Consider the following 27,771-nt stretch of genomic DNA (forward strand, 5'->3'; position numbering starts at 1 on the left):
GATGGCGAAATGTGGGGGTTTTTTTCATTGTACTCCACGCCAAGTTTTTCAGTACATTATATGGTACTTTAAATAGCACCATTGAAAACTACAACTCGTCTTGCTAAAAACAAGCCCTCATACAGTGACGTTGATGGATAAATAAAGGCGTTACGATTTTTTTGAAGGGGGGAGGAAAAAACGAAAATAGAAAAAAAAGGGGGCCACGTCATTAAGGGGTTAAACTGAGCGATGAGCTGATTGTCCATTGTTTATGCTGCATTAAAAATCAGTGATGAAGCTCATTGGCGAAGGGCGGGGAGCACTGCCCCGCCCCCCTGCTGGCCGCTCCATGAACCAGCCTGCTCTGCTAGCTCCTGTGCAAGAGCATGGGATCGAAGAAAGACAGGGACAAGTGTCGGGCATCGTTTGCCCGACATTCGTCCCACATAAATGGACCTTTAGTTCAAAGGTAATCAAAGATCAGTCTGAGGCTTCGTTCACACGAGCGCGGTTTTAGCGCAGTATAGGTGCATGAAAAGATCGTGGCTGTACTGCAATAAGGCTGGGTTCACACAGGGCGGATTTGCCGCGGTCTTGCCGCACGGAATTTCACCGCGGCATATACGCCCGCGGCCGCTAATCTCGGTATTAGCCAGCCATGTGGACGAGATTTCTCAGAAATCTCGTCCACAAGGGACGGCCAATCCCCTGCAGTAAGTCCGGCTGAAACCGCGGCTGCGGCCGCCGCGGTTTCAAAAGACGCAGCATGTCTATTTACTTTTACTTTTTTGTTTACTTTCGTTGCGGCCGCGCTCTCCTCTATGGGAGCGCCGGCCACAACGGAAAAGCGAGCGGCCGGGCCGCTTCAAAGCGGCGGTTCTCCTGGCGGAAATCTCGAGGTTTTTGCTGCGGCCAAACCGCGAGATTTCCGACGGGAATACGCCCTGTGTGAACCCAGCCTAAAGATCGCGTAAATGGGTGAATTCTAGATATTTTAATTAGCCCGTTCACATGATAGGAAGTGCGTGTTGTCCAGCTCCCATAGGAGTCTATGGAAAGCATGCACCAAAGGTAGGTCAGGTCTTATCTTTTCTCGCACTACGGACCTTAGATGAGAACTTTGCAGTCGCATGTCCTATCTTTGATAGGTGCGAGTATTCAGCACATCTAAAATTCCTTCATCTGAACGCTTCTATAGGAAATCATTGGTTCTTAAAAAGCACTCTTTTCACACGCCTCTAATGTGCTAAAACAGTGCTCACGTGAACGAGGCCTGAAGGACAATCTGCGACTTACTAAGATGCAGGTACTCAAAGCTTTCAAAAAATTCTGACGTATTTACGGTAAAGTCTCAGCTGTGTTTTCCAAGTGATAAAGCCAGTATTGTAGTGCAATTAGCAGGCAGTCTCTCCATGTGCACACGTACAGTTTTTATCAAGGGGCCAATCTTACTTACGATGCGCCGCTGAAGAATCTCTCCTTGATCCATAGTACTTTGGCCACATCTCCACGCTAAATCTGCCTTGCAGGACGTTACTCGCTGTAGCAGTTTCCGTTTCTGGGAAACTGTAGATTGTGGCACCCTCTGTAGCGTATCTGTCACAGAAGATCTCCCTTGGGCAAAAACCTCTGAATTACTGGCCTCTGGCTATTGCGCTCTGTCTCTCTGGATCCAGTCACTGGAAGATATAGCAGCAGCTTATCATCTCTCACTGCACAGCTGTCTCTGTGCTACTTTACTGATTCCCCTTTTGACATCAGTCCCTATGCTGCTTCACTGGTTCCCTGTTAGATTCGCCTGCTACAGCTACTGTTCACGCTCTCTCTTCCTCTCCTGCCTTGTGGTGCAGTAGAAAAAAACCTTTTATACCCCTCCAAAATGTTCGGGCTCATTCTGGTGGAGGCGAGTCACAGTCCCTATGCATCCCTATTGCAGAGGTCCACATCATCTGGGGAAGGACCTCCTGAACAGTGCTTCTGAGTGCGGGTTTCAATGAGTACTACAAGCACTTTGGTATTTAGCGCTCTGAACATTCTAGCTTTTCTCTGTCCTCTCCCTACTACCATATCTTTGCAAAGGAGCAGGGACTTTCCTGCATGGCACTCAAATGCCCCTCTCTCATTATTCCTCTTCTCTTCCTCTTGGCCAATTCTTGGACCGGGAGGGGGAGGGACCTGGTGCACCACCTGGACCAACAGCATGGGTGACTATAAGCCGCAACAACTTGTTAGGGGGAAGCACGGCAGCATTACCCCCTCCTTACAATGGCAGCCACGTACCACTCAGTTGCTGATTAGTGTCACTGTGTGACCAGCATGCCTACATATAAGCACCAAGAAAGTGTGCCAGGTAGCTGTCGCATCTACTGATTTCTTATATTACCAGAGACCTCTGTCAATTTAAGAAATACTCTGATGGAAAGCGACCCAGAAAACTAAGGCATGCTGGTCCAATAGTGACACTAATCAGTGATTATGTGGTGGGCCAGGTGGCTGCCGTATCACCAGATCTCTTCTGACTAGCATAGTATTCTGCTTGGCCTGCACCCCTTCCCCAGCAACACCCATGAAATGTACCCCACTTGTGAACTAGCTGTGTCTCTGAGTTATGTGGCAAGAGTCAGTATGTAAGTGATGCATATGCAGCATGTGTCTAGTGTGTAAGAGGATATGCGAAGCATGGGACTGGCACATGCGTGGCATGCGAGTGGTGCCTGGTGGGCGCTCACACTCAGTTTTTGTAAAACTTTTGCTATCAGTGTTTGCCTTTGTATTAAATCCCTGGTGGTCTAGAGCAATGAACAGGTTAACTGCAAAGTCCTTGGAGTTCTACGGTACTAAAAATGAAAATGATGCAATCCCTGGTGGTCTAGTCTAGTGAAATGGATAAAGGAAATCTCTTGTTTTAAAGGGGTTGTTGGGTTACTTCTCGAAAATTAAATGCCAAGTGCAGATGTGCTAAAATAACAAATCAAGCAATGAAGTGTAAGCACTGTAATTACGAAGTCATTGTAATCATCCTATACTGTACATTACAATCTTATTCTCCTCCCTTGGTATGTAGTAATTTCTTAATGATTGCAGTGGTGGATTTATGGTAGAGAGAGCATATAAAACAGCCTTGATCCACTTTAAGCGCCACTCTTTGTTATTTCTCATGGGGCAGGAGAAGCTATTTTACCCTACAGCTAATAATGCTAACTACAATAGATAAATACAAGAACACAAACAGATTTCCCTTTATCTACGGAAGAACCCACTGCTAAGCAGGAAGTATTAGAAAACAGTGTAACAACACTGCGTAGATTTGATTTGCATCTCCGTGTGCCTTCTTATGCAACTTGTGATTCTCCTATTGAACGCTACTGGTTTTCCGTTTTTATTGCATGCATTCCATGCCCTAGCCAACCGAAATAAGCATGATTGCATTACAACATAAACTAATCAGTCTCCGTATGTACTAAATGTAGAATTGACACCAATGATTTCTTATCTATGTGACACCGAGACCATTTGTTTTATAGATTACCAATTCTCCAGAGACTACAGAGGGTGATAAAAAAAGAAGAGTAGAGATGTTAAGGAGCAATAAGCTAGTGTTTATGCATGAAACTACGTAAAAAGTGGAACAGAAATCTAGAACTGACGAGGAGATGGTGATTGCAGAAATGAGGGCAGGCTAGGAAATCTTAAGGGAAAGAATCAACACATATTATATAAGGGAGACAGCACGAGAGTGAGAGAGAAATAAATAAATATATTCAAAAGAAAAAAAGAAAGAAAAGGGGGAGGGTAAGAGTAACTGGAAGGTACAGAGCAGGGGAGAGAGAAAGGAAAAAGGAACGGAATGAAAAAGGAGGAGCAAAAGAAAATCAAACAAGAAGCTTTATTCTAAGAGCCAAGGAATTCTTCCAGGCAGAGTGCTAGCGAGAGGTGATAGTTTAGGAGATGCACTAGGTAGCAGAAGAGTTTGCCGTTTTGGGGAGTAGATTCATTAAACTGTAACAAACATAAGGAAGGGAGGGAACCAGTGAGGGTTATCTCATTCTTGGAAACTAGCAGCTTTTTTTTCCCTCTCAACCTGTGTTTGTGTTGGTGGGGATCTAGCTGTCTTCCTGCATTCAGGAGATGAAGGGATAACCAGCAGCAGAATGCCGGAATTCATTTGGAGATCTGTGTTAATCCTTCAGGCAAGCACTGCCATATACACTGCAGGTAAGTAATAGCATGCTGGGCACTGGTCACTAAGGTGATCTCTATTATTAATATTGCATGCCTTCTATTAACAGTCACCGGTAAGTAAAGGTTTAATTCTCCCTGGGGAAAAGGTTAGGAAATGTCAATGTTTTTTAGTTTTCACTCTGATGTATTTCTTTGCCCTGTCTTACAAAAGTAGACAATGCACAGTGATGCTGGAGTTCAACTTTAATATGTGAAGAAATGAATTATACCTGCATGTTATCATGTGTAATGCGAAATACTATACTGGGCACAAGTATCTATCTAGCCGTCCATCCATCCGTCCATCCATCTATCTATCTCATTAAGTTTATGTCACTACCCAGCACAGCAAACTGAGCTTTTGAGATTGCAGATGTCTCTCACTGTCAATGAAAATCATACGGGCAGGTAAATAAAGTGTAGGGCAACTGTCTTTACTGTTAGATGGCCTGTATTGGCAGGGATGTAAATTTTACGCCTCATTCTTTGAAATAGTGACCCATATTATACTCCGAAGCACAATACTTTCCAAACCACATGTGACAATGAATGGGTGTCATCCAGTCCACTAGCCTCATTCCCTTTAATAAAGAGTGCTTGTAGAATCCGCTTACTTCAGGGCAGTATTTCGATGCTGTAATCATTGAAAGTTATGTGGAGAGTGCATTCATCTTATTTGCTGCCAATCAAATGTTCTGTCAATTTACAAGATCTCTTCATAAAGCCAATGTAATTCAAGCAGGATGTGTTAATTATAAGCTTCGTGTAGTAAGTTTAGAATATAATTGCACTCCGTGTCCATCATGGGAATAGATGAACACAATTAGAGATTCTACATCCAAGAATACAGCGTTACGCTGAGTAGATGATAGGAGTACGCAAAATTAATGCTCAATGCTGCAGGGGTGGCATACAGTGCTTCCTATCTCCAGTAGTCAGGCCTAAATACAAATGTAGAAGTGCGCCTAGTATAAGTAGTAGCAGAAGGGTTAAATGCAGGAATGGAATGAGGATATTACCAGAAAGGGTTAAGCATTTCACTACTACCCTGTATATGTAATGATGAATTTGGTTATAGCTAGAGACCAGGAACGTAAAGTACTTTCCATATACTGTCTACTAAATCTGAATGATAAGAGTATTTAGATTGTTTGTACAATTAGAATTCAATATTTTGAGATCATTTGATACAAATAAGTCTAAAAAGAGTTTCCATGAATTGGAAAATAGCTGTGTTAATTACAATTGGCTTAGGGACAAATTATTTTAGTAGATTATTATCAGTGTGGCATGCTATAAAGTAATATATCAGCTGGCATTCTACCATCTATGTCATACATTAGCGCTCCATGTAATAATTGCCATCCCTCAATGAAGGGTTTTGTAGCACAATGTATTATGAGCTTATTCCCATTTTTTGACACTGTGGGTTAGCTGCTAAAATATGTATAACTAATATTATATACAATTGAATGTCTTAAGGCATATGTGTAGGAACAAGTCAATGGCACAAATTAACACCCCAACCACTTAGAAGATTGAGGGCCAACCTTTGCCTTAATTACATGTTCAGAACCTACATTACACATACAGTATTTTCTCATTAAAACCCTGAAGCCTTTTGATGGAATGAGTTCTGAATACTCAAAGTAGTACACACTCCCAGGAGTTTGCAATGCTTTGAGCGCCTGTACACAAGTAGCTTAGTGAATATTCATATAGTACTCAATCAATAATTCACATCAGATTTGCCCATGTTTAGTGAACAAAACATATTGAACTAGGACAGAGGGAAACTTCACTATTAGCAGCCACGAAGTTCTGAAATGGCATTTTTCTGGTGAATAGTTTGTTTTCACTCAGTTATTGGTTGTCAGTCATTTAAAGTACTATATTTTTCACTCTATAAGACGCACCTCAATTTTATAGGAGAAAAATAGGGAAAAAATATTTTGAACTCACCCAGGGACAGTGCAGAGGATAGTACCGGGCGACGGAGCAGAAGAAGCAGCAGAGGTCTGAAATACCGGAGCTCCGTACGGCAAGAGGAAGGGAAGAAGTTGATTGGTGGAGGCAGGGAAGCAGCAGCAGTTCCCGCCGATGCTCACCACCAATCAGTGGTACATATGGGCAGCAATGGGCAACTGGTCACACATTTGTTCGTGCGATCGCAAGTTAGTTAGCGCAATGGTTCATTAAACTCACAATTGTGCAAACAAATGGCAAACAAATTTCAGCACGTTCGCTTTATAAGACATACTGACTTTCACACACACACACACACACACTTTGGGGGGAAGAAAAGTGCGTATTATAAAGCGAAAAATACGATATATAAAATACAGTGGTGCCTTGGGTTAGGAGTTTAATTCGTTCAGTGACGGAGCTCTTAACCCAAAACACTCGTAAGTCAAATCAATTTTCCCCATTGAAATGAATGGAAAAGCCATTAATTTGTTCCGGATCGCGAAGCTCTCCTACTGATTTCAATGGGGATGGCGTTGCCCCATTGAAAGCAATAGGACACCGGCACCCCCGCAGTGATTTTCTAGGAAGGGCTTTAAATATAAGCCCTTCCCTGAAAATCATCCCTAGCTGTAGTAAAAAAAAATTAAAACTATATATACTCACCTGTCTGCTGGGGCTCAGGCGTGTCTAGATGACACTTGTTCTTCCTGCCCTGCTCTGAAGCTTTTCAGCAGGCAGGGAATAAAAAAGCAGGGAGAATGAGTGGTGGCTAGACACACCTGAGCCCCGACAGTGGCGGACAGGTGAGTATATATTTTTTACTACAGCTAGGAATGATTTTTAGGGAAGGGCTTATATTTAAAGCCCTTCCCCGAAAATCACTGCAGGGGTTGCAGGCAGGCCATTGCTTTCAAAGGGGCCACTGGTAGCAGCAGCGGCCCTATTGAGAACAAGACTCTTAACCCAAGTTTTTGCACTTAAATCAGAGCAAAAATTCAGGAGAGCCTGCTCTCAAGTTAAAAAGCTTGTAAGCTGAGGCACTCTTAACCCAAGGTATCACTGTACTGTGCAAAAGTTTAAGGCAGGTGTGAGAAAAATGCCATAAAGTAAGAATACTTTCAAAAATAGAAGTGTTATTTTTGTGAATTAACAAAATGCAAAGTGAATGAACAAAAGAGAAATCTAAATCATATCAATATTTGGTGTGACTACCTTTTGCTTTCAAAATGGCGCACTGGTACAAAGTCAGGGATTTTGTAGGATTGTAGTCAGGTGTATGATTAACCAAAATTATACCAAAGAGGTAATGATGATCATTATTTCCAAGTAGGTTAAAACACAGTAATTCACTGAAACAAAAACAGCTGTGCAGGGGGCTTAAAATTAGGTGAAACAGCCAAACTCTGTTACAAAGGTGAGGTTGTGGAAGACAATTTTATGTCACATATAATTGCAACAAATAAAAGAATTACTCATGCTTACTTGCCTTTAAAATCAGAAGATGTCTAGCAGTACCATCAGCTCAGAACTGACAGAAACCAGCGGTATACTCATCTATTGTTCATATAAATCTAGCCAGAAGTGGTCTTCATGGAAGAATTGTGGCCAGAAAGCCTTACCTTGCATGTAGAAACAAGACCAAGTGATTCAACTATGCATTGAAACATAGGAACTAGGGTCCAGAAAAATGGCTGATGAGTCAAAATCTGAAACATTTGGCTGTAACAGAAGGCAGTCAGTTCGTTGAAGCAGCAACGCTGCTAAACTCCCTGCCACCTGCCGCTGCTGCCATGGGCTCCCATAAGAGCCCATGCAGCAGCCGACATATTCCAGCCCAAAAGATAGTTCCAGGTCTATCTTTTGGGGCCAACAAAAAAGCGCCCAGCACTATATTGGCCGACCGAGCGCTTTTACATCACGGAAATACGACCATATGATCTGATGCATTGGAATCCAATGCATCAGATCACAGCGCATATCGGCCGACTGTGAAAACAGTTGGCCGCTATACGCTCTTGGGAAAGAAGCCTAATTGAGTGTGACTGGTTCTACACGAAGAGACAGAAGGACTTGAGCAACCTACATCCAAAGAAGATCTGTGATTAGTTCTCCAAGATGCTTGGACCATTCTCTCTGTCAAGTTCCTTCAAAAACTGTGTGCAAGTGTACCTAGAAGAACTGATGCTATATTAAAGGCAAAGGACGGTCACCCCAAATAGTGATTTGATTTAGATTTCTCTTCTGTTTATTTACTTTGCATTTTGTTTTTTGACAAAAAGCTATAAAGGGCTCAGACGATTGTATTTAGTCTGCGTGTTATGCACATATTTTTTAAGCGTGCAATTATAATATGCAGTACACAGCAAATATGCATGTGACATACGTATTTGCTGCATATTCTATGTAACGGACTATGATAATGGTATTGCCCACCAAAATAGGGCATACTGCATTTTTTTTTTCATGCGCGTGAAAAATGCAGGTCTGAATGGCCCAATGCGAATCAATGGGAATCTAGCACTGCATATGATGCGCACAAAAAATGCTTTTTTGAAAGCATTCATACTTTGCAGCATTTTTCTACACATGCCCCTCAAACCTTTTATATACTTTGTTTGTGTGTGTGTGTAAAGGCTCCTTCATATGAGTGTATGCGTTTTTACGTTCTCTCATGCGCGTCTTAAATTACCATGAATAAATGATTTTCTGTGATGACGGCCAGAGATAATTAGCGTATTCTCGTCCATTCATGTGATCTGCCACAACGTTTTTACGAAAAAATACTTCGCCTCCCGGAAAATCCTCACTCGGCTTAAATCCTCGAAATGACTTCAAAAGCCAAAATAGAGGCACCTGTAAGCTTTTTGCAGCATTGGGCACTACTAAACTGCCTCCCTCTACCTTTTTTTCCAGCTCCCATAGGAGTCTATGGGACCTTCCGGCGTATATCGGTCAAAAGATAGAACCAGAACTATCTTTATACCCACCGTCGAGTATTTTGGTTGCGTATGTACCATTTTTTATGTTGCAACGTTTTTACGCGCCGTTAATTTGCCCGTGTGAACGAATGCATAGGAAACCAACGACTCAGATGGTTGCGTGTATCGGCCAGAAGTGAAAACGTGGCGACATAGCCGCATATATGCGCTTTTGTGAATAAAGCCTAACCCATACAGTGTAAACATAAAAAATTGAGCAAGTGCAAAGTTTAAACAAAATAACCCTTCTTGCTAGCAGGGCAGACCTGTATACTTCATTATTATATCAAGTAGTTTCCTTACATTAGTCCTGATGTTATTACAGGGCCATAAGCTATAATCTGTATCCTTAGGATTGACAACCAATATTTAATTGGTTATGGACCAACTCCTGGCTCACTGGATAGGGTTGCCACCCCACCAATAATTATCTGCAGGGGCTAGTGCTGGTAACTATCTTTAATAATAATTGCCGATAAAGAATTACCCTGAGGAAGGGGGGCCTTGGGGCTTAATGGCCTCATTAATTACCAACTCAACAAGACCCATGACCAAACAACCTGCTGCGCAGCTACATTTTGATAAGAAGCTTCATCTCTCGCGCTCTCAGAAGTTTCGGATACCACATGTTGTAGATACCCCGACTCTTCCCCCATATCCTGCCCTGGACTACATTATATCCAGGGGGAGGAGTCAGGGTTCCCTCAGTACAGAGTAGCACGCAGCAGCTGGAGTTTCAAGAGTGTATGAGAGAAGCTGCTTGTGAAAAGTTTTCTTTCCCACTTGATGTTTGGGGAGGGGGATAAAGAGAAGGGCACTATTAATAATAAAAGCCACAAAGGGGTATTATTACCATTTAAGGCCACAGTGGCGGCACTACTATTAATTAGCACCACAATGGGGGCACTATTACTAATGAGGGCCACAAATGGAACACACTATGACTAACTAAGACAATATAACTAATGAGGGCCACAGTGGGGGCACTATTAATAATTGTGGACACGGGGTCACTATTACTAATTGGGGACACAGAGGAGTACTTAATTAGTGGGGGGCACTATTACTATGGGAAGATACTGAGAGGGGTGGAAATAACAGCAAGATGGGCAGTTTGTGCCTAGATGGGTTGTTGGACCCGATGACCTTAGAGGTGCCTTCCAACTCTACGATTCTATGAAGTATTCATGGCGGTCTTGGCCCAGATAGGAAAAAGCAAAATAGATGTCACCATACAGAGAAGATGTCACCTGTGATTACTGGAGGTAACTGCACTGTAATCACTATCACTTTGTAGAGCCAGTATCTGAATATTACATGCTGACAGTATTATGTATAGAGCTGGTATCTGAATATTACATGGTGTCAGCATTATGTATAGATGTACTAGAGGTGAGCCACTGTTGCTAAGCCTACCATGTTATAAAAGTTGGCTTTTAGAGTCTATTTATATACATCTTTTTTCTGGAGGAGACAAGTCTGACTTTTGCTATGGGGTTTGATGCAGGTCATGAGCAGCTCCTGAGCTGTCTGTGCATTTTTATGAAGGCTTTAGCAGCTAGTGCTCAAGTTTAAATGGGTGTCTGTGCCCTCATTACAGGGCCATCGCCAATTGGCAACACAATACTGGAGGCATTGGTGGCCTGGTACCTTAGTACCAGAATAGAAGGATGGTAACAGCCAGTTGTCAGACGCAGTGCCAGAAAACACTTTTAGGGTGTTAGGCGCACTAAATTCATGCACCTAACAAAGATAGGGCATGCGACTGCAAGGTTGCATCTAAGCTCCGTGGTGCGCGCAAAGATAGGACCTGACCTACCTTTTCTGCGTGCTTTCTATAAAGTCCTATGCACTAGCGTAACTATAGAGGATGCAGGGGATGTGGTTGCACCCGGGCCCAGGAGCCTTAGGGGGTCCATAACGCCTCTCTTCTCCATATAGGGAATCCAGTACTATGAGTAAAGCATTATAGTTGGCGGCCCTGTTACAGGTTTTGCATTGGGGCCCAGGAGCTTCAAGTTACGCCTCTGCTCCTATGGGAGATGAATTCGTGTGAACTGGCTAATTCAAGTAGCTGGAATGAATCCTTAGTGCAGTATAGCCATAATCTTTGCATGCTGCTATACCGCACGCCCACAGCGCTCGTGTGAATGAGCCCTAAAGAGGTGCAGTCTGCCACAGGTCCGCATCAAAATGCAGATTTTGACCTGAATTTTGATGCACAATTTGGAGTAGATTTTGTGCTGCACTATATATGCTACACGTGAATGCACTCATACATTGGTTGACTGTAGACAACAGCCCCTGTCCATGAGGGCCTATTACCATCCTATTAGAGGATCCATCTCTGATTTGTAAAGTGCTTTGGAATAAGTCGGCACTATATAATAAATGATGGTAACTCATTATTGAATGTACATGTTCATATATCTATGTCTGCTTTAAAAGCATGTCACACCACTAGTAAAGCTATATAAAGCTGTCAGATATAGTGCTGCTTTCAATAAAGTATTATTAATGTATAAGATATTAAAGACTTGCTGTTGAATTTAGAAAGCCAGCCGCTGGTTCATTAATCCAATTTGTGGTCTGAAATGGAGGAATGTCCTAAACTATTTTCTGGTGGTCCTTGGCAGCTTTGCAGACTGAGCACATTTTCTGTATGATCTTGTCTTCCTCCACAGCCCTTGCCTGACAAACCACTTATCATTTTGTAACCCTGTGATGGACTTTTTTCTCAGTCTCTCTAATGCCTGTTCTATATTTATGAGATGCATTACTATGGGGTGAGCCAGACCATGGATACTCTGTGGCCTTGTGAGGTACCTTTACTGACATGGTACAGCGTTACAAAAATTAACATATTTCACAAGACATTTAATATTTATTGATTTTAACCCCTTTCTTAAATCCATCGTAAATGTACAATGCCATCAGGAAGTACTTTCCACAATACGCCATGTATGTATGATGCTGTGATGGTGCGAGCTCTGATAACCCCAGTCCTAGGTGTTTAACCCCTTAGATGAAACAGTAAATAGTGGTTGGGGCATCTAAGTGGTCAGACACAGGGAGGGAGTTTTCTTCCCCACCCCATCTGCCCCCCACGACTTAATTATGACGTATCGATGAGTTGCAATGGTTAAAACATTGGTTCCCAGGTCTGACATCTTAGTACACCTATTAAGCTCTGACAGAGACTGGGTTTAAAGGAAATGTGTCATCAGAAAACGGCGTATTATATAAATTATATTTTTGCGTTATACATATTGTTATCCCCTTCCCGCCCCATGACGAAAGGGTACGTCATGGGAGCGTGGTACTTCCCGCAAAATGACGTACACTTATGTCATAGGGATAGTGCGAGATCATAGCAGATCTCGCACTATCCCGCAGCGGGAGCCAGCTGTCACTAGTAGCCAGCCTCCTGCTGCGACAGCAGGGGGCATCGGAGAGGCGCCCCCCCCCCACGCTGTTAACCCCTTCCCTGCCGTGATCTAAGTAGATCGCGGCAGGGAAAGGGTTCACAGAGGGAGCGCGTTCCCTCTGTGACTCCAGATACCGGCGTCCTATATTGCCATAGCCTGTGATCGCTATAATAAGTGATAAGGCATGGCAGGAGAGAAGTCCTGCCATGCCTTATCGTAGCGATCTGCAGTCCTGCTGTGTACGTTCCTCAGAGGGACACAGATGGTGTAAAAATAAGAGCAAAATAAAGTACAAAAAATAAAAATGTAAAAAAAATGTTAAAAAAACCCTTTTTAATGCTTTTTCTCATATTAGCATTAAAAAATTAAAAATCCCACATATTTGGTATCGACACGTCCATAACGACGTGTACAATAAATTGAACACGCTTTTTATCCTGCACGGCAAAAAGTGTTACAAAAATGCTAAAAAAAAGTGCTAAAATAATCCCTCAGAGTTCTGTCCATGGAAAAATAAAAAAGTTATAGGACTTTGAATACAGTGAGTTTAGAAAAAGATAATAATTTCCAAAAAAAGGTTTTTATTGTGAAAAAGTGGAAAAACCTAAAAAAAAATAAGAATTTTGGTAGCGTTGCAACCGTACCGTCCCGCAGAAAAAAAATGTAGTATGTCATTTATGCTGCCTAATTAACGCTTTAAAAAAAAATAATAATCTATGGCAGAATTGATGCGCTTTCTCTCCCTACGATCATAAAAAAAATAATAAAAGTTTTACAATGTAGTCTATGTAACCAAAAATGGTACCAATAAAAACTACAGTTCGCCACGCAAAAAACAAGCCCTTATACAGCCGCGTCGATGGAAAAATAAAAAAAGTTATGGCTATTGAAAAATGGAGATGAGAAAATACCAAAATAGACCATGTCCTTAAGGGGTTAAAGAATTTTTGTTGATCTTTTTTTTTAATTTTTCATTCATAATCTATATTTTTGTAAAAAATCCTAAAATCCTGTAGTTTTCACACTGACTGCAGTACCTAATAATAGGCTGATATGGATGGGTATTATTGTATCTTGATGCCACCAGAAGCTAGGGGTGTGACAGGGGGAACAACCCTGTCACACCTCTAGCTGCTGATAGGGTCAAGGCTGGAAGGTCCTAGCAGCACAGTGTGGATTGCTTTGTGCCTACCCTGCAGCCTTAGGGTGAGGGGTACTTTTATTGTTAGCCTTACATTACGAGCTGTAAATGCTGCCATGTTACCACTGTAGCATGGCAGCATGAACATTTAACCCCTTCATGACATGGCCTATTTTGGCGTTGAGGACCAAGCGATTTTTTGGTATTTTTCCATCTCCATTTTTCAAAAGCCATAACTTTTTTATTTTTCCGTGGACGCGGCCGTATAAGGGCTTGTTTTTTGCGTGGCGAACTGTAGTTTTTATCGATGCCAATTTTGGGTACATAGACTATATTGTAAAATTTTTTTTTTTTTTTTAATGATAGCAGAGAGAGAAAACGCATCAATTCTGCCATAGATTTTTTTATTTTTTTTTTACACCGTTAATCATGCAGCATAAATGAGACTTTCCATTTTTTCTGCAGACCGGTACGGTTACAACGATACCAAAATTCTAACATTTTTTTTAGGTTTTCCCACTTTTCTGCAATAAAAACCCTTTTTTTTGGAAATCTTTTTTCTATTCTAAATTGCTGCATTCAAAGTCACGTAACTTTTTTATTTTTTGATGTACAGAGCTCTATGAGGGCTTATTTTTTGCGAGACGAGCTGTAGATTTTATTGGTACCATTTTGGCGTACATACGACTTTTTTGATCACTTTTATTGCGTTTTTAGTGAGGCAAAATGCCAAAAATGAGCATTTTGCCTCAGTTTTTTAGCTTTTTTTTTAGCGTTTTTTTCGGTGCACAGTCAAAAGCATGTGCAACTTATTGTACGCATCGTTACGGACGCGACAATACCAAATATGTGGGGTTTTATTTTTTTTTAACCTTTTTTTATGCTAATCTGAGAAAAAGCATAAAAAATGGTTTTTTTACTCTTTTTTTTTTACATTTTTTTAAATTCATTTTTTAAATCTTTCTTTTTTTTACACTGTTTGTGTCCCTCTGAGGGACTTTAATCACTGCCCTGATGATCGCTGGTATAAGGCATGGCAGAGCTACTGCTCTCCCATGCCTTATCGCTCATACAGCGATCTCATGCATAGGCAATACAGGACGCCAGTGTCTGGCGTCCTGTTGCCATGGTGACAGGCCGGGCTCTCGCGATGACATCGCGAGTTCCGGCCGGAGACACAGAGGGAGCCGCGCTCCCGCTGTGAACTCTTCCCCTGCCGCGATCTACTTAGATCGCGGCAGGGAAGGGGTTAACAGCGGGGGGCGCATCTCCGATGTCCCCCCGCTGCTGCAGCGAGACGCCGGCTGTGACTGACAGCCGGCTCCCGCTGCGGGATAGCGCTGGATCATATGTGATCCCGCGCTATCTCCAGGACGTAAGTTTACGCCCTGTTGCGGGAAGTACCCCGCTCCCAGGACGTAAACTTACGCCCTGCAGCGGGAATGGGTTAATAATGTAAGCCAAAGAAGAAAAGTAACCCTCACCCTAAACCTGCAGGGCAGGCACAAAGCAATCCACACACTGCAGCGATCAGCTCCGTGGCGGTTGCCGCATGTGTGCTCCCTGACAGTCGGTCCCCCGCTCACACTTCCCAATGCTGCCCCACTCCTCACTTCTGGTCCTCTGCCGCGAAATACGTCTGGCCGCCGGCTCTGTGCTGCGTCCCGGCAGCCGGCTGTCAGCTCTCTGCTGCCTGTGTTCTCCCTGACAGCTGCTCCCCTGCTCACTGCTCCCAATGCTGCCGCAGTCCGTGTTTCTGGTCCACCGCCGGGGAAGCCGCAGTCTGCGATAGTTGTCCACCGCCTGGTAATCCCCTTGCAGCTAGGATTCCTTAGTGCTCTTCCAGGACCTACAGCCAAATCACCTCAGCAGCCAATCAGGTACAGGGGGCATCATCCGCCTGTCAATCTTGGCTCCACCAGGACTTCCTGGTGGTGTCAAGATACAATAATACCGCTCATATGTCCTATTCTGTAGAGAAAACTTTGCAGTCATCATAGACAGGATGGCATTAAAAGGTGACACCTATATGTAGATAACACAGAATCCACCATTCACAATAGATGACAAGTTGTGACTATCAACCCTGCTCCCTCCTGTTAAATGACCTCTGCGCAAGTCACAGAGCATACCTAGAAGAGTCTCCCATACAAGTCAGTTGGTCCCCTCCTGTCCATTGTGTAAATGGCCCATGAGGTTGCTGTAAAGTATATCTTCTAAATGCTGCTAAATGTAGTTCAGGAAAGATGGCCGCCCCCATAGTCATGTCCAGACAGCAGAATGAAAAAATTATACAAGCACAAAATAAAAACAGATTAGAAAAATGTAACGTGTTTCTCTATCTGCTTTTAATTAATACAAAAAATGTGTGATACAGTCCCTTAATTAGGATAATTCAGCATTACACTGACAGGCATAAACTCCAATCCCAGGTGTTTAATCCCATAGATAAAATGGTCAATAATGATTGGGGCACGCACATGGTTAGATAGAAGGAGGAGGCTTTGTCTGTCACATCTGCCCCCCGCAACATGATTATGGGGTATAGATGGGTTACTATGGGCCTAACATTTTAAAGGCTATGGGCCTGACAATGGTTCCCAGGTTTGCCATCTTAGTACACTTATTAGGCCCTTACAGAGACTAGGCTTAATAGAATATTTGTCAGCATTACACTGGTACAGAACATAGAAATGGAAATTTAAAAATCTGCACCAATACATGTGAATTTTAGAGATGAGCGAACGTACTCGGTAAGGGCGATTTCGCAATCGAGCACCGCGATTTTCGAGTGCTTCACTACTCGGGTGAAAAGTACTCCCCCCCACTCCACACTGCAGCCCCCCGCGCCGCCACGGCGACCCTCGAATTTTTTCGCCCGAGTACGGAAGTACTCGAAAATCGCGGTATTCGGGCGAAAAAGGGGCGTGGCCGAGCACGTTCGCTCATCTCTAGTGAATTTACATTAGGCTGGGTCCACATGGGGTTGATTTCAAGCGTAATGTCCACGGTGGGCATTCCGCTGCAGATCAGCCACGAAAAGCCTGGCTCTAAATTCGGGTTTTATTGCGTTTTATCGTACAACATTCACCCCATCAGCGAGAAGAGGTGAATTCTGCAGCGGAAACGGCGATAAAATTGACATGCTGTGGAATTGAATTCCGCCCACGTGTCAATTTCCACACAGGTTTAGTGCAGGTTATTTCCGCAACTTGTGGACGAGATTTTCAAAACCTCATTCATTTTGCTGCTCATGTAAATGCTGTGGAATTTCCGTGCGGACCCTCCAGTCTGCCCCGTGGGAACTCCACCCTTGAGGGTACTATATGAATAATCAATTTCATAAATGGTCAAGTCACTTAGTCAGACTCCAAGAGCTTATTCACACGGGTGTATATTGGCTGGGTTTTCACGTCCCGGCCGATATACGCTGCCCCTCTGATGCATTGGTTTACAATGCATCAGTGCACAGGGGTATATCTCCCAGTCGGGCACTTTTACGTCAGCAGCGGCAACTGCATTGAAGCCTATGGGAGCCAATGACAGCTGCAGGAGAAGGGAGGTGGGAGGGAGTTTACCAGCGTGAAGGGCCAAGGGGAAGATTATGCTTCTGGTTACATAGTTGATAATGTTGAAAAAAGACACAGGTCTGAACTACAGTATAATCATACTGTGCTGATCCAAAGGAAGACAAGACCCGCTATGGGTGCTAATTGCCCCATTAACAACACATGGGAAACGTTAATTCCTAGCTCTAAATATGGGAATATAGTAACATAGTATGTATCCATATCCATCCAGTTCAGCCTATTATCCTGCAATATTGGTCCATAGGAAGGCAAAAAAACTCAATGAGGTAGAAGCTAATTTACCTTATTTTAGGGGAAAAAACCTTTTCAACTGCAATCTGGCAATCAAAATAAATCCCTGCATCAACAATCCTTCTAAAGTTATCTAGTAGCTGAAACGTGTAATATTATACTCAAGAAAGGTATCCAGGCCCTTCTTGAACTTTTTAGCAGGTTCATCACCATGTTCCCAAGCAGAAAGTTCCATAGTCTCACTGCTCTTACAGAAAAGAACCCCCTTTTATTTAGGTGTAGAAACCTTCATTCCTCTAGATGTAGTGGATGCTCCCTTGTTACAGTCACAGTCCTGGGTATAAACAGATCATGGGAGAGATCGCTGTATTGTCCTCTGATATATTTATACACAGTCATTAGGTCACCCCTCAGCCATCTTATATCTAAATGAAATACCCTCTCTGGGTATTGTAGTCCACCCATTCTATTTATTACTTTAGTTGCTCGTCTTTGAACCTGCACAAGCTCTGATATGCCCTTCTTGAGTACCCGTGCCCGAAACTACACAATATTCCATGTGTGCTCTAACCAGTGATTTGTAAAGAGGAAGAACAATGTTCTCATCATTTGCCCCTAGACCTCTGTTGATGCACCCCATGATTGTATTTGCCTTGGCAGCAGCTGCCTGACACTGGTTGTTCCAGTTACTGTTAGCTAAAATTTCCAAGCCCTTTTCCATGTCACTGTTACCCAGTGGTTTCCCATTTAGGCCTCGGTCACACGGGCATTTTTTCCCGCGATTTGCGGATCACATGACGGATGCGCATCATTAACCTGAAAAATCGCTGTTTTTGGTAGAAGTGATATTTCTATATAGCAAGAAATTTACTTATGTAGTAGAGGAATAGAAAAGAAACAGACCCAACAATTAGGAGGGGACATGCATGCTGCTCATTCTGCGTAATTGAATCATTAACTGAAAGGAGAGTTTTTCAACTAACAGCAGTGAGGAGTTAAATTGGTGAAGTCATTGATTCTGTAAAATAGCGGGTGTTAAGTTTGACCCTTATGTAAGGTAGGAGGATGGCAAATGTTGCACATGTTGGTTACAGTGCATTTCCTTCTGAAACACTAATGGAAATGGGTTGTTCCAGAAATGTTCTGATGAAGGGCGTACTTTGATTAAAAAGTTGATTGAAGAGTAAAAAACAGAGAAGTACAGCAAATTATAGCCTGTTCAGCTAAAATGATCTCAAATGTCATAACCTAATCCTACTGTTCGAATGGATCAAAGAATAGCCAAAATGGCAAAGACTCAGCCAATGACTACCTCCAAAAAGCTCAAAAAAGATCTGACCTTTCCAGTGAGTAGTGCTACAATTAGAAGATTATTATGTGAATCCAAGTTACCAGCAAGAACTCACCGCAAAGTTCTTTTGTTGAAAAAGAGACAAGTCCTGAATACGTTAAAATTTGCTAAGGAACACATTGACTGGCCCAAAGAACAATGACGCAATCTTTTGTGAACAGATGAACACTAAATTATTGTTTTGGGGTCTAGTGGCCGCAGACCATAAGTCAAAAGCCCCCGAGCACTGAATTGATTGAAGCCACAGTACACTGAGAAGGCAGTAAAGGATGGTATGGGGATGTTTCTCATACTATGTTGTTGGGCCTATTTATCGCATGCAAGGGATCAGAAAACTAGAAGATATCATGATGTCTTATGCCGAAGAAGTACTGCCATTAAAATGGATGTTTCAACACAACAATGACCCAAAACACACTAGCAAGCGAACAACATTTTGGTTACAGAAAAAAAGGATTGAGGTAATTAAGTGGCCAGTCAATCCTATGACATAATTTCCTTAAAAAACTTTTGAAGTGTCATAAAGAATGCAATTTGTGAGGCAAAACCAAAAAAATGCAGAACTGTGGAATATAGTACAATCTTCCTGAACTGGAGTACCTGTTCAGAGGTGCCAAAAGTTGGTAGACTCCATGCAACAATTGATTTTTTTAAAGCGCAAAATTATTATAATTTTAACTGATTATAAGGCACTTGCATTTTTGGAAATAAACTTTATTATAATAATTTTGCGCTTTATCTGCTTTTCCAAACTCGCTGCTATTTTTTTGAATACTACTGTACTTGCCCAGACCAAGCATTCTCATTTTACATACCAACCTTTTATGCAGCCCAGTATCAAGTGGAAAAGTCCAGATATACAAGATCCAATGTCTCTCCCTGGTCCAGTCTAGAACTTACTTTCTCATAGAGGCTGATCAGATTGGTTTGACAGGAGCAATCTCTCAAACTCAAGCTGATATGGTGTTATACAGCTATTTTCATTGAAGTACTCCAATATAGCATCTCTTAGAAACCTGTCAAACATTTTACCAACAATAGAAATTAGACTTAGGCCGCCTGCACACGGGCGGAAATCCCGCGGCGGGATTTCCGCCGCTCAAAGCCTGCATAGGAGTGCATTACAATACGCACTCCTATGCAGACGGCCGCGGTTTGGCCGCGCAAAATGTCGCTCGGCAAACAAACCGCGGGATGTCCTATTTTTGTGTGGGGCACATGAAAGAGCCGGGGCCGCCGGGCACGGGTGAGTACGCGCTCGTCTCTGCAGGCGCTCGGGTCGGGTCCCGCGGTGAGAATTCTCGCCACCAGATCTGACCCGCTCGTCTGCAGGTGGCCTTACAGGCTTGTAGTTTTCAGGTTCATTTTTGTATCCCTTTTTAAATAGTGGCATCAGATTTCCTACAGACTCCATTGCTATAGAGTCCTTAAGTATAAGAAATAGAGATGAGCGAGCACCAAAATGCTCGGGTGCACGTTACTCGAGTCGAACTTTCAGTGATGCTCGAGAGTTCGTTTCGAGTAACGAACCCCATTGAAGTCAATGGGCGACTCGAGCATTTTTGTATATCGCCGATGCTCGCTAAGGTTTTCATTTGTTAAAACCTGGGAAATTCAAGAAAGTGATGGGAACGACACAGCAACGGATAGGGCAGGTGAGGGGCTACATGTTGGGCTGCATCTCAAGTTCACAGGTCCCACTATTAAGCCACAATAGTGGCAAGAGTGAGACCCCCCCCCCCCACTGTCAGCATAAAGATCATTCTCCTCTGCCACAGAGAAGAACGATGTTAGCCCATTGAATTCAATGGAGCCGGCAATACAGCTGGCTTCATTGAAAGCAATGGGCTGACGGCGATCGCGGGATGAATTGTCGGGAAGGGCTTAAATATATAAGCCCTTCCCTGCATTTCATCCAGAAATGTGTAAAAATAAAAAAAAAATATACTCACCTTGTCCCGGCAGAACGATGTTAGCCCATTGAATTCAATGGAGCCGGCAATACAGCTGGCTCCATTGAAAGCAATGGGCTGCCGGCGATCGCGGGATGAATTGTCGGGAAGGGGTTAAATATATAAGCCCTTCCCTGCAATTCATCCAGAAATGTGTAAAAATAAAAAATATATGTATACTCACTTGGTCCCGGCAGACGGAGTTCAGCGCGGCCAGCGGCAGTCCTCCTGAACTGCTCTGAACAGCTGTGAGTAGTATTCAGCAGCCGGGGATTTAAAATCCCTGCCTGCTGAATGAGCTGCCTCTAATTGGTCACAGCCTGACCAATCAGAGGCAGATTCCACTCACACACGCATTCACGAATTTATGAATGGGTGAGTGACTGCTGCCTCTCATCTGATTGGTCCCGCTGAGCCAATCAGAGGCAGAACTCCGTCTGCCGGGACCAGGTGAGTATATATATATATTTTTTATTTTTACACATTTCTGGATGAATTGCAGGGAAGGGCTTATATATTTAACCCCTTCCCGACAATTCATCCCGCGATCGCCGGCAGCCCATTGCTTTTAATGGAGCCGGCTGTATTGCCGGCTCCATTGAATTCAATGGGCTAACATCGTTCTGCCGGGACAAGGTGAGTATATATATATTTTTTTTACACATTTCTGGATGAATTGCAGGGAAGGACTTATATATTTAAGCCCTTCCCGACAATTCATCCCGCGCTCGCCGGCAGGCCATTGCTTTCAATGGAGCCGGCTGTATTGCCGGCTCCATTGAATTCAATGGTCAGTGCTCGTTTAATGCGAAACGAGTATCGCGTGGTGCTCGTCTCGAGTAACGAGCATCTCGAGCACCCTAATACTCGAATGAGCATCAAGCTCGGACGAGTATGCTCGCTCATCTCTAATAAGAAACAATGGGCTATCTGTCACATTACTTAGTTCCCTAATAACCCAGAGGCGTATGCCATCAGGACCCAGGGATTTGTCTATTTTAATCTTTTTCAACATTGTTCCATTTCCAGAAATCTAGTGCCCATAACTGCCAATCAGAGGCCACAGCATCATCGCTCATTCTCCTGGCATCAGCACTCACATTGTAGGTACTATGGTGCCACAAGTTTGGAATTGTGATGCTGCAGCCTCTAATTGGAGGGCAGTGGTCACCTGACACTGTCAACAGAGACAGTGTAAATCAAAGGGTTGCAGTGCCGGATTTCCTGGACTGAGGATGATAAGTACTTATTTATTTTATTGTTTTAAATGATGTGGCTTTACAATTTTAAATGTGATTTTTTAACCCCTTCCCGCTCCTGGACGTACCTGGTACGTCATGGCAGCCTGGTACTTCCCGCAACATGACGTACCTGGTACGTCCTGGAGATAGCACGGGATCACATAAGATCCCGCGCTATCCCGCAGCGGGAGCCGGCTGTCAGTCACAGCCGGCGTCCCGCTGCAACAGCGGGGGGGCATCGGAGATGCGCCCGCCGCTGTTAACCCCTTCCCTGCCGCGATCTAAGTAGATCGCGGCAGGGAAAGAGTTCACAGAGGGATCGCGATCCCTGTGGGTCTCCGGCCGGAACTCGCGATGTTATCGCGAGAGCCCGGCCTGTCACCATGGCAACAGGACGCCAGACACTGGCGTCCTGTATTGCCTGTGCCTATAATCGCTGTACAAGCGATAAGGCATGGCAGAGCAGTAGCTTTGCCATGCCTTATGACAGCGATCATAGGCACAGTGATGCAAGTCCCTCAGAGGGACTCAAATAGTATAAAAAAAAGAAAAGAAAAGTGTAAAAAAAAGAAAAATGTAAAAAAAAAAAATGTAAAAAACCCCTTTTTTATGCTTTTTCTAATATTAGCATAAAAAAAGGGAAAAAAAACTAAAACCCCACATATTGGATATTGACGCGTCCGTAACGACGTGTACAAAAAGTTGAACATGCTTTTTATTTTGTACGACAAAAAGCGTTAAAAAAAACGCTAAAAAACAGAGGCAAAATGCTAATTTTTAGCATTTTGCCTCACAAAAAATGCAATAAAAGTGATCAAAAAAGCCGTACATTTCCCAAAATGGTACCAATAAAAACTACCGCTCGTCTCGCAAAAAATAAGCCCTTAAAGAGCTCCGTACATAGAAAAATAAAAAAGTTACATGACTTTGAATGCAGCTATAGAGAAAAAAAAAAGATTTCCAAAAAAAGGGGGTTTTATTGCAAAAAAGTGTAAAAACCTAAAAAAAATATAACAATTTTGGTATCGTTGTTACCGTACCGACCTGCAGAAAAAATTTAGTGTGTCATTTATGCTGCATGATTAACGCTGTAAAAAAAAAAAAAAATCTATGGCAGAATTGATGCGTTTTCTCTCCCTGTTATCATTAAAAAAAAAATAAAAAAAATTTACGATATTGTCTATGTACCCAAAAGTGGCACCGATAAAAACTACAGATCGCCACGCAAAAAACAAGCCCTTATACGGCCGCGTCCACGGAAAAATAAAAAAGTTATGGCTTTTGAAAAATGGAGATGGAAAAATACCAAAAAATCGCTTGGTCCTCAACGCCAAAATAGGCCGTGTCATTAAGGGGTTAAAGTGGAAAACCCATTTAAATTGCCTTTTGTCTCGTATGAGAATATGGCTGCTTTCATTGCTCTCTTTCTCAGGAGTCTCCGCAACTTTAAAAGACCTCTGAAACTGTGCACCTTTTCCATGGTACATCCCTTTACTGTGGCACAGGTCTCTGTGTTTTTTATAGAGTGTCTGCTGTGCCAAGAAACTTCGGGCACATTCTGTGGTAGTGGCTTAGGTTTCTACATTATTTCCGAAGTTAGTGTCTGTTAACTCTCTTCTCCTTGGCTGATGTACTGGCAGGGGGATGGTGCTTCCACCACAACTCTGTGAGTGCTTTACTTCTGGAGATCGCAACGCTAGTTTTCTTCTACTTTTCCACAATTGAGCACTCTTAGTACTCTCAGTTCCGGCACTACCATGTGCATTGCTGATTCCTTCCCACCTTCACCTTGTCGCTGGCTGGTGGTGGAACTTTTCCTTCAGTTTCTCCTGCCCAGTCTGATGGAGCTAAGCTCTGGAGCAACCTTGTGCTGCTTTAGTGCAGCAGAACCACTATAGTAAGAGGGGAGTGGGGCACATTCCACATGTGGTCCGACTATAGGCAAAACTATGCTTGTGTCATGTACATGCATGGTATGCCTCCTTTAATGCATCTCATGATTTTATGGGTCTTGGCAGCAGCTGCCTGGCACTGGTCCCTAAAGTTGAATTTACTGTACCATACTCCGATATCCTCAAGTTTTTTTCAGTGACCGTTTTACCCAATGTTTTACAATCTAGTATATACAGATGTAGCAAATTTCAACTTAACATTACAAAGCTATTGATAAATTTAAGGTACTACAGGTCTACTGGCCAATACTTCAATACACGCAGCGTCCATACCCATGACACCTTAGTAGCTGCCCAACTAGTATATAATGCTATAACTCCCTACAGATCAGTCTTTTCCTTCCACCACTGATGCCTCCACCCTGAACTAGTCACTGCATTGGTTGTCCATCCACTATAGAAAACAATTTAAACTCATAACTGTCATCCATAAATTTCTCTACAGTGCTACACCTCCCTTTATCTTCTTCGTCTTCATGTTTGTCTACAACTGTTTCCATGCTCTCCGTTCTGCCAATGACCTTATACTAAATTCTACCATAATCTGAACCTCCCATTCCCACCTCCAAGACATTGCCAGAGCTTCACCTGTTCTCTAGAACGTGCTACCATGGAAAATCAGGTAAATCCCCAACACCCACAATTTAAAATCTGACCTAAAAGCAGATCTCTCTATGGAGGCATATCAAATCCCATAATCTAACTTCAACTGTAAAACCAATCCAGCATCCAGGAGCATGGGGAGAAAGCACTTCTGGTTTATTCAGCAAAAATTAAAACCGTACATCTAACATCCATTAGGGACAAACAAGATAGTTACATGTTTCGGCATAAGCCTTCTTCATACCATTACTATACCCTATGCTATGAAGAAGGCTTACAGCGAAACATGTAACTATCTTGTTTGTCCCTAATGGATGTTAGATGTACGGTTTTAATTTTTGCTGAATAAACCAGAAGTGTTTTATCCTCATACTCTGGATGCTGATTGTTTTCACAATTAAAGTTTATCTACTGTTAATCCTTTGCATTTGGGATTGGATCAGTGCATGGAGTGAAGTACGATACTTTGGAATCTATGAGCTGGTAAATTATGAGACTTGTTATCCCCTAATCTAACTTTTCCATAGTTGTCCTGTTTCTACACCCTCCCTCAGAACCTGATCATAGTATCCCCCACACCCCAAACACTCTAATGCACTTCTTATTTATACTGGTTGGTGATGGTGTGCAATATGTTGGATTATTATTTCTTTATTTTATTCCTTTATATAGCACAAACATACGCCACAGCACTCTGCAGAGATTATCATCACTTACATTGGTCCTTGTTCCCATGGGGGTTCACAATCTGCATTCCCCTATTAGTATGCTTTTTCAGTATGCATCTCCAGAGAGCACTCTTTCCCTTCACCAAGTCTCTCTACGATCAGCATCATGATTATCATTCAGCTGAATGAGTGAATCGCGTTAAATTAGCTGACAATAAAATAAAATGATAAAATTAAACTATGATACCCCACTGCTTACTGTGAACGATTCGGAGGGTATACCATTAATAACCTCCCTCTGTCTTCCATCCCTGAGACAGTTGTTAACCCAATTACATATTTTCCCCTAGTTCCAGCACTCTTATTTTATATACCAACCCTTTATGTGGCACAGTATCAAAAGCCTTTGAAAAGTTCAGATACACAACATCTACAGCCTTACCCATGTCCACTATAGAGTTTACTTCCTCAAAGAAGCTGATCGGAGCGGTTTGACAGAATCGATCCCTCATAAATGCACGTTGATGCAGTGTTGTAAGGTTATTATCATTGAGATACACCAGGATAATATCTCTTAGAAATCTTTTAAATTATTTACCCCCAATAAATGTTAAACTTACAGCCTCTTATTTTCAGGCTCAGTTTTGGACCCCTTTTTGAATATTGGCTCACCAGTAGTGATGACAGAAACATTGCAGTTTCTTCACCTTTATACGCTGTTTTACAACTGTTTCTTGATCTTTTAGTTTGGCCCGTACAATGATGCTGATGTCGATGCATAAAATATGGTGTCATTTAATTTTATTATAGTTTGATTCTACATCTGGTACCATATGATAATGATCTCTTACCGCTAAGATGAGTTACATGTTGGTTTTAGCCTTCTAAGCCCAAGAGAAAGGCAATCCTTCAACCATAGCTTCCTAAATAGGAAGTATCTCCAAAGTTCATTCATAAGTCAGTAGTAATGTTCAATGAACCGAACCAGTAGAATCTGGTTTTGGGTCGAACTTTACTAAAAGTTTGGTTCAGCATGAACCAGTACATTGATTTTGCAAAGTTCTACCTGAAACAAGGTTGTACTCTTTCAGTTCCTGAATACTGGTGTATAAGACTGTCTATGAGCCATTAAAGCACTTTATAACACTCTCAGTATGTTATACATGGCGTTTATGGTTTATGGTTCTTAGTGTTATACACTTGTTTTAGGGGTTTGGATAACTTCCACTTCAGTTTCAACTAATTTGCACTGAAGCAAATTTTTTGCAAAAGGTCAGTGAACCAGCTAAACTGCACATTTCAAATATCCGTTCACCACTAGTCAGGAGTTTTCCTTATTATAACTAAGCTGTAGTTTAGGTGATACATACGGCTTGTTTTTTATACAACCTGTCAGCTATAATGGGGGGAGAGCTGCTAAGTGGAATTTGCAGGCAAGTTATCATGAGATCATTTTAATTAATGGGGACTAATGGTCAACCTGAGGGCTATGGTCTGCCGGAGGGGAGGAGAGAAGGGGAAGAGAGTTTAGCAGTCACACTGCTAAACTCCCTCCCACTTTCCTTCTCCGGCCGCTGTCATTGACTCCCATAGAAGACCCATGCAGCGCCCATGTATTCTGGCCCAAAAGGTAGTTCCAGGACTATCTTTTGGACCCGACATGAAAGCGTCCGGGCTATATTGGCTCGACCCGGCGCTTTCTTATGTTGCGAAAATGCATTTGTATTCAATGTATCAGATGTATCAGATCATAGCGTATATCAGCTGACCATGAAAACAGCGTGCTGATATACACTCATGTGAAAGAGCCCTGAAGCGTGTGGTCTGGTAATGTCACTCAGGCTAGGAAAGGCTCTGAATGGAGATTAATATTTTTGCAAATGCAACTAAAAAGAAAACAACTATGGACTCTTACATTTTTAGACTTAGAAGCCAAAAGCACCCAAGTAATGATCTAGAGCCCTTCTGCATAGACATAAACTTAAAAAGTAACATTCTAGCTATCTGCAGCAGCCTATAGATGGACCAGAAAAGCTTACTACTTACTGTTTTATTATTGAAATCTAGTGCTGCTCATCTTGATCGGCCAAGCAGAAAAATTGCCCCAATTTTTGGAAAATTGAATAGGTAAATCCAACCCGATTTTTGATGAAAATCAAAGAGAAATTGAACTTCACTAAAATGCCTGCCACAGAGGTCAGAGTGCAGCCAATCAGCAGCCAGGACTCCTTAATGAAGTTACCAAATGTGTTCTCTATCTTGTATATGGGCAGCAGTTTCATTAGATGCCTGGATCACATGACCTAGCCATGTATAACATAGGCACGGTGTAACCAATGGTCATTTTACACCTGAACATGGGACAGAGAAGCTGCATCACGTTTCTATGCCTATATAAAACGTGATACAAATATTCACTGCTTTCTTCTGCTGGCTATTTATTCCATAGCATCACAGCTGAAGAT

General features: G+C 42.6%; 1 protein-coding gene across 2 annotated transcripts in view; it reads left to right on the forward strand.

Moving 5' to 3' along the window:
• Window positions 1–3,802: 3,802 nt before the first annotated feature.
• Window positions 3,803–27,771, forward strand: part of CA11 (carbonic anhydrase 11) — a 317,815-nt gene continuing 293,846 nt past the window's right edge. For both annotated transcript variants that reach the window (XM_066605760.1, XM_066605762.1), the window contains exon 1: window positions 3,803–4,197. In XM_066605760.1, the coding sequence (XP_066461857.1) occupies window positions 4,134–4,197 (64 nt within the window). In that variant the 5' untranslated portion in view covers window positions 3,803–4,133. The remainder of the gene's footprint in view (window positions 4,198–27,771) is intronic.

Source organism: Eleutherodactylus coqui, chromosome 6 (assembly GCF_035609145.1).
Source record: "Eleutherodactylus coqui strain aEleCoq1 chromosome 6, aEleCoq1.hap1, whole genome shotgun sequence".
Lineage (NCBI taxonomy): Eukaryota > Metazoa > Chordata > Amphibia > Anura > Eleutherodactylidae > Eleutherodactylus > Eleutherodactylus coqui.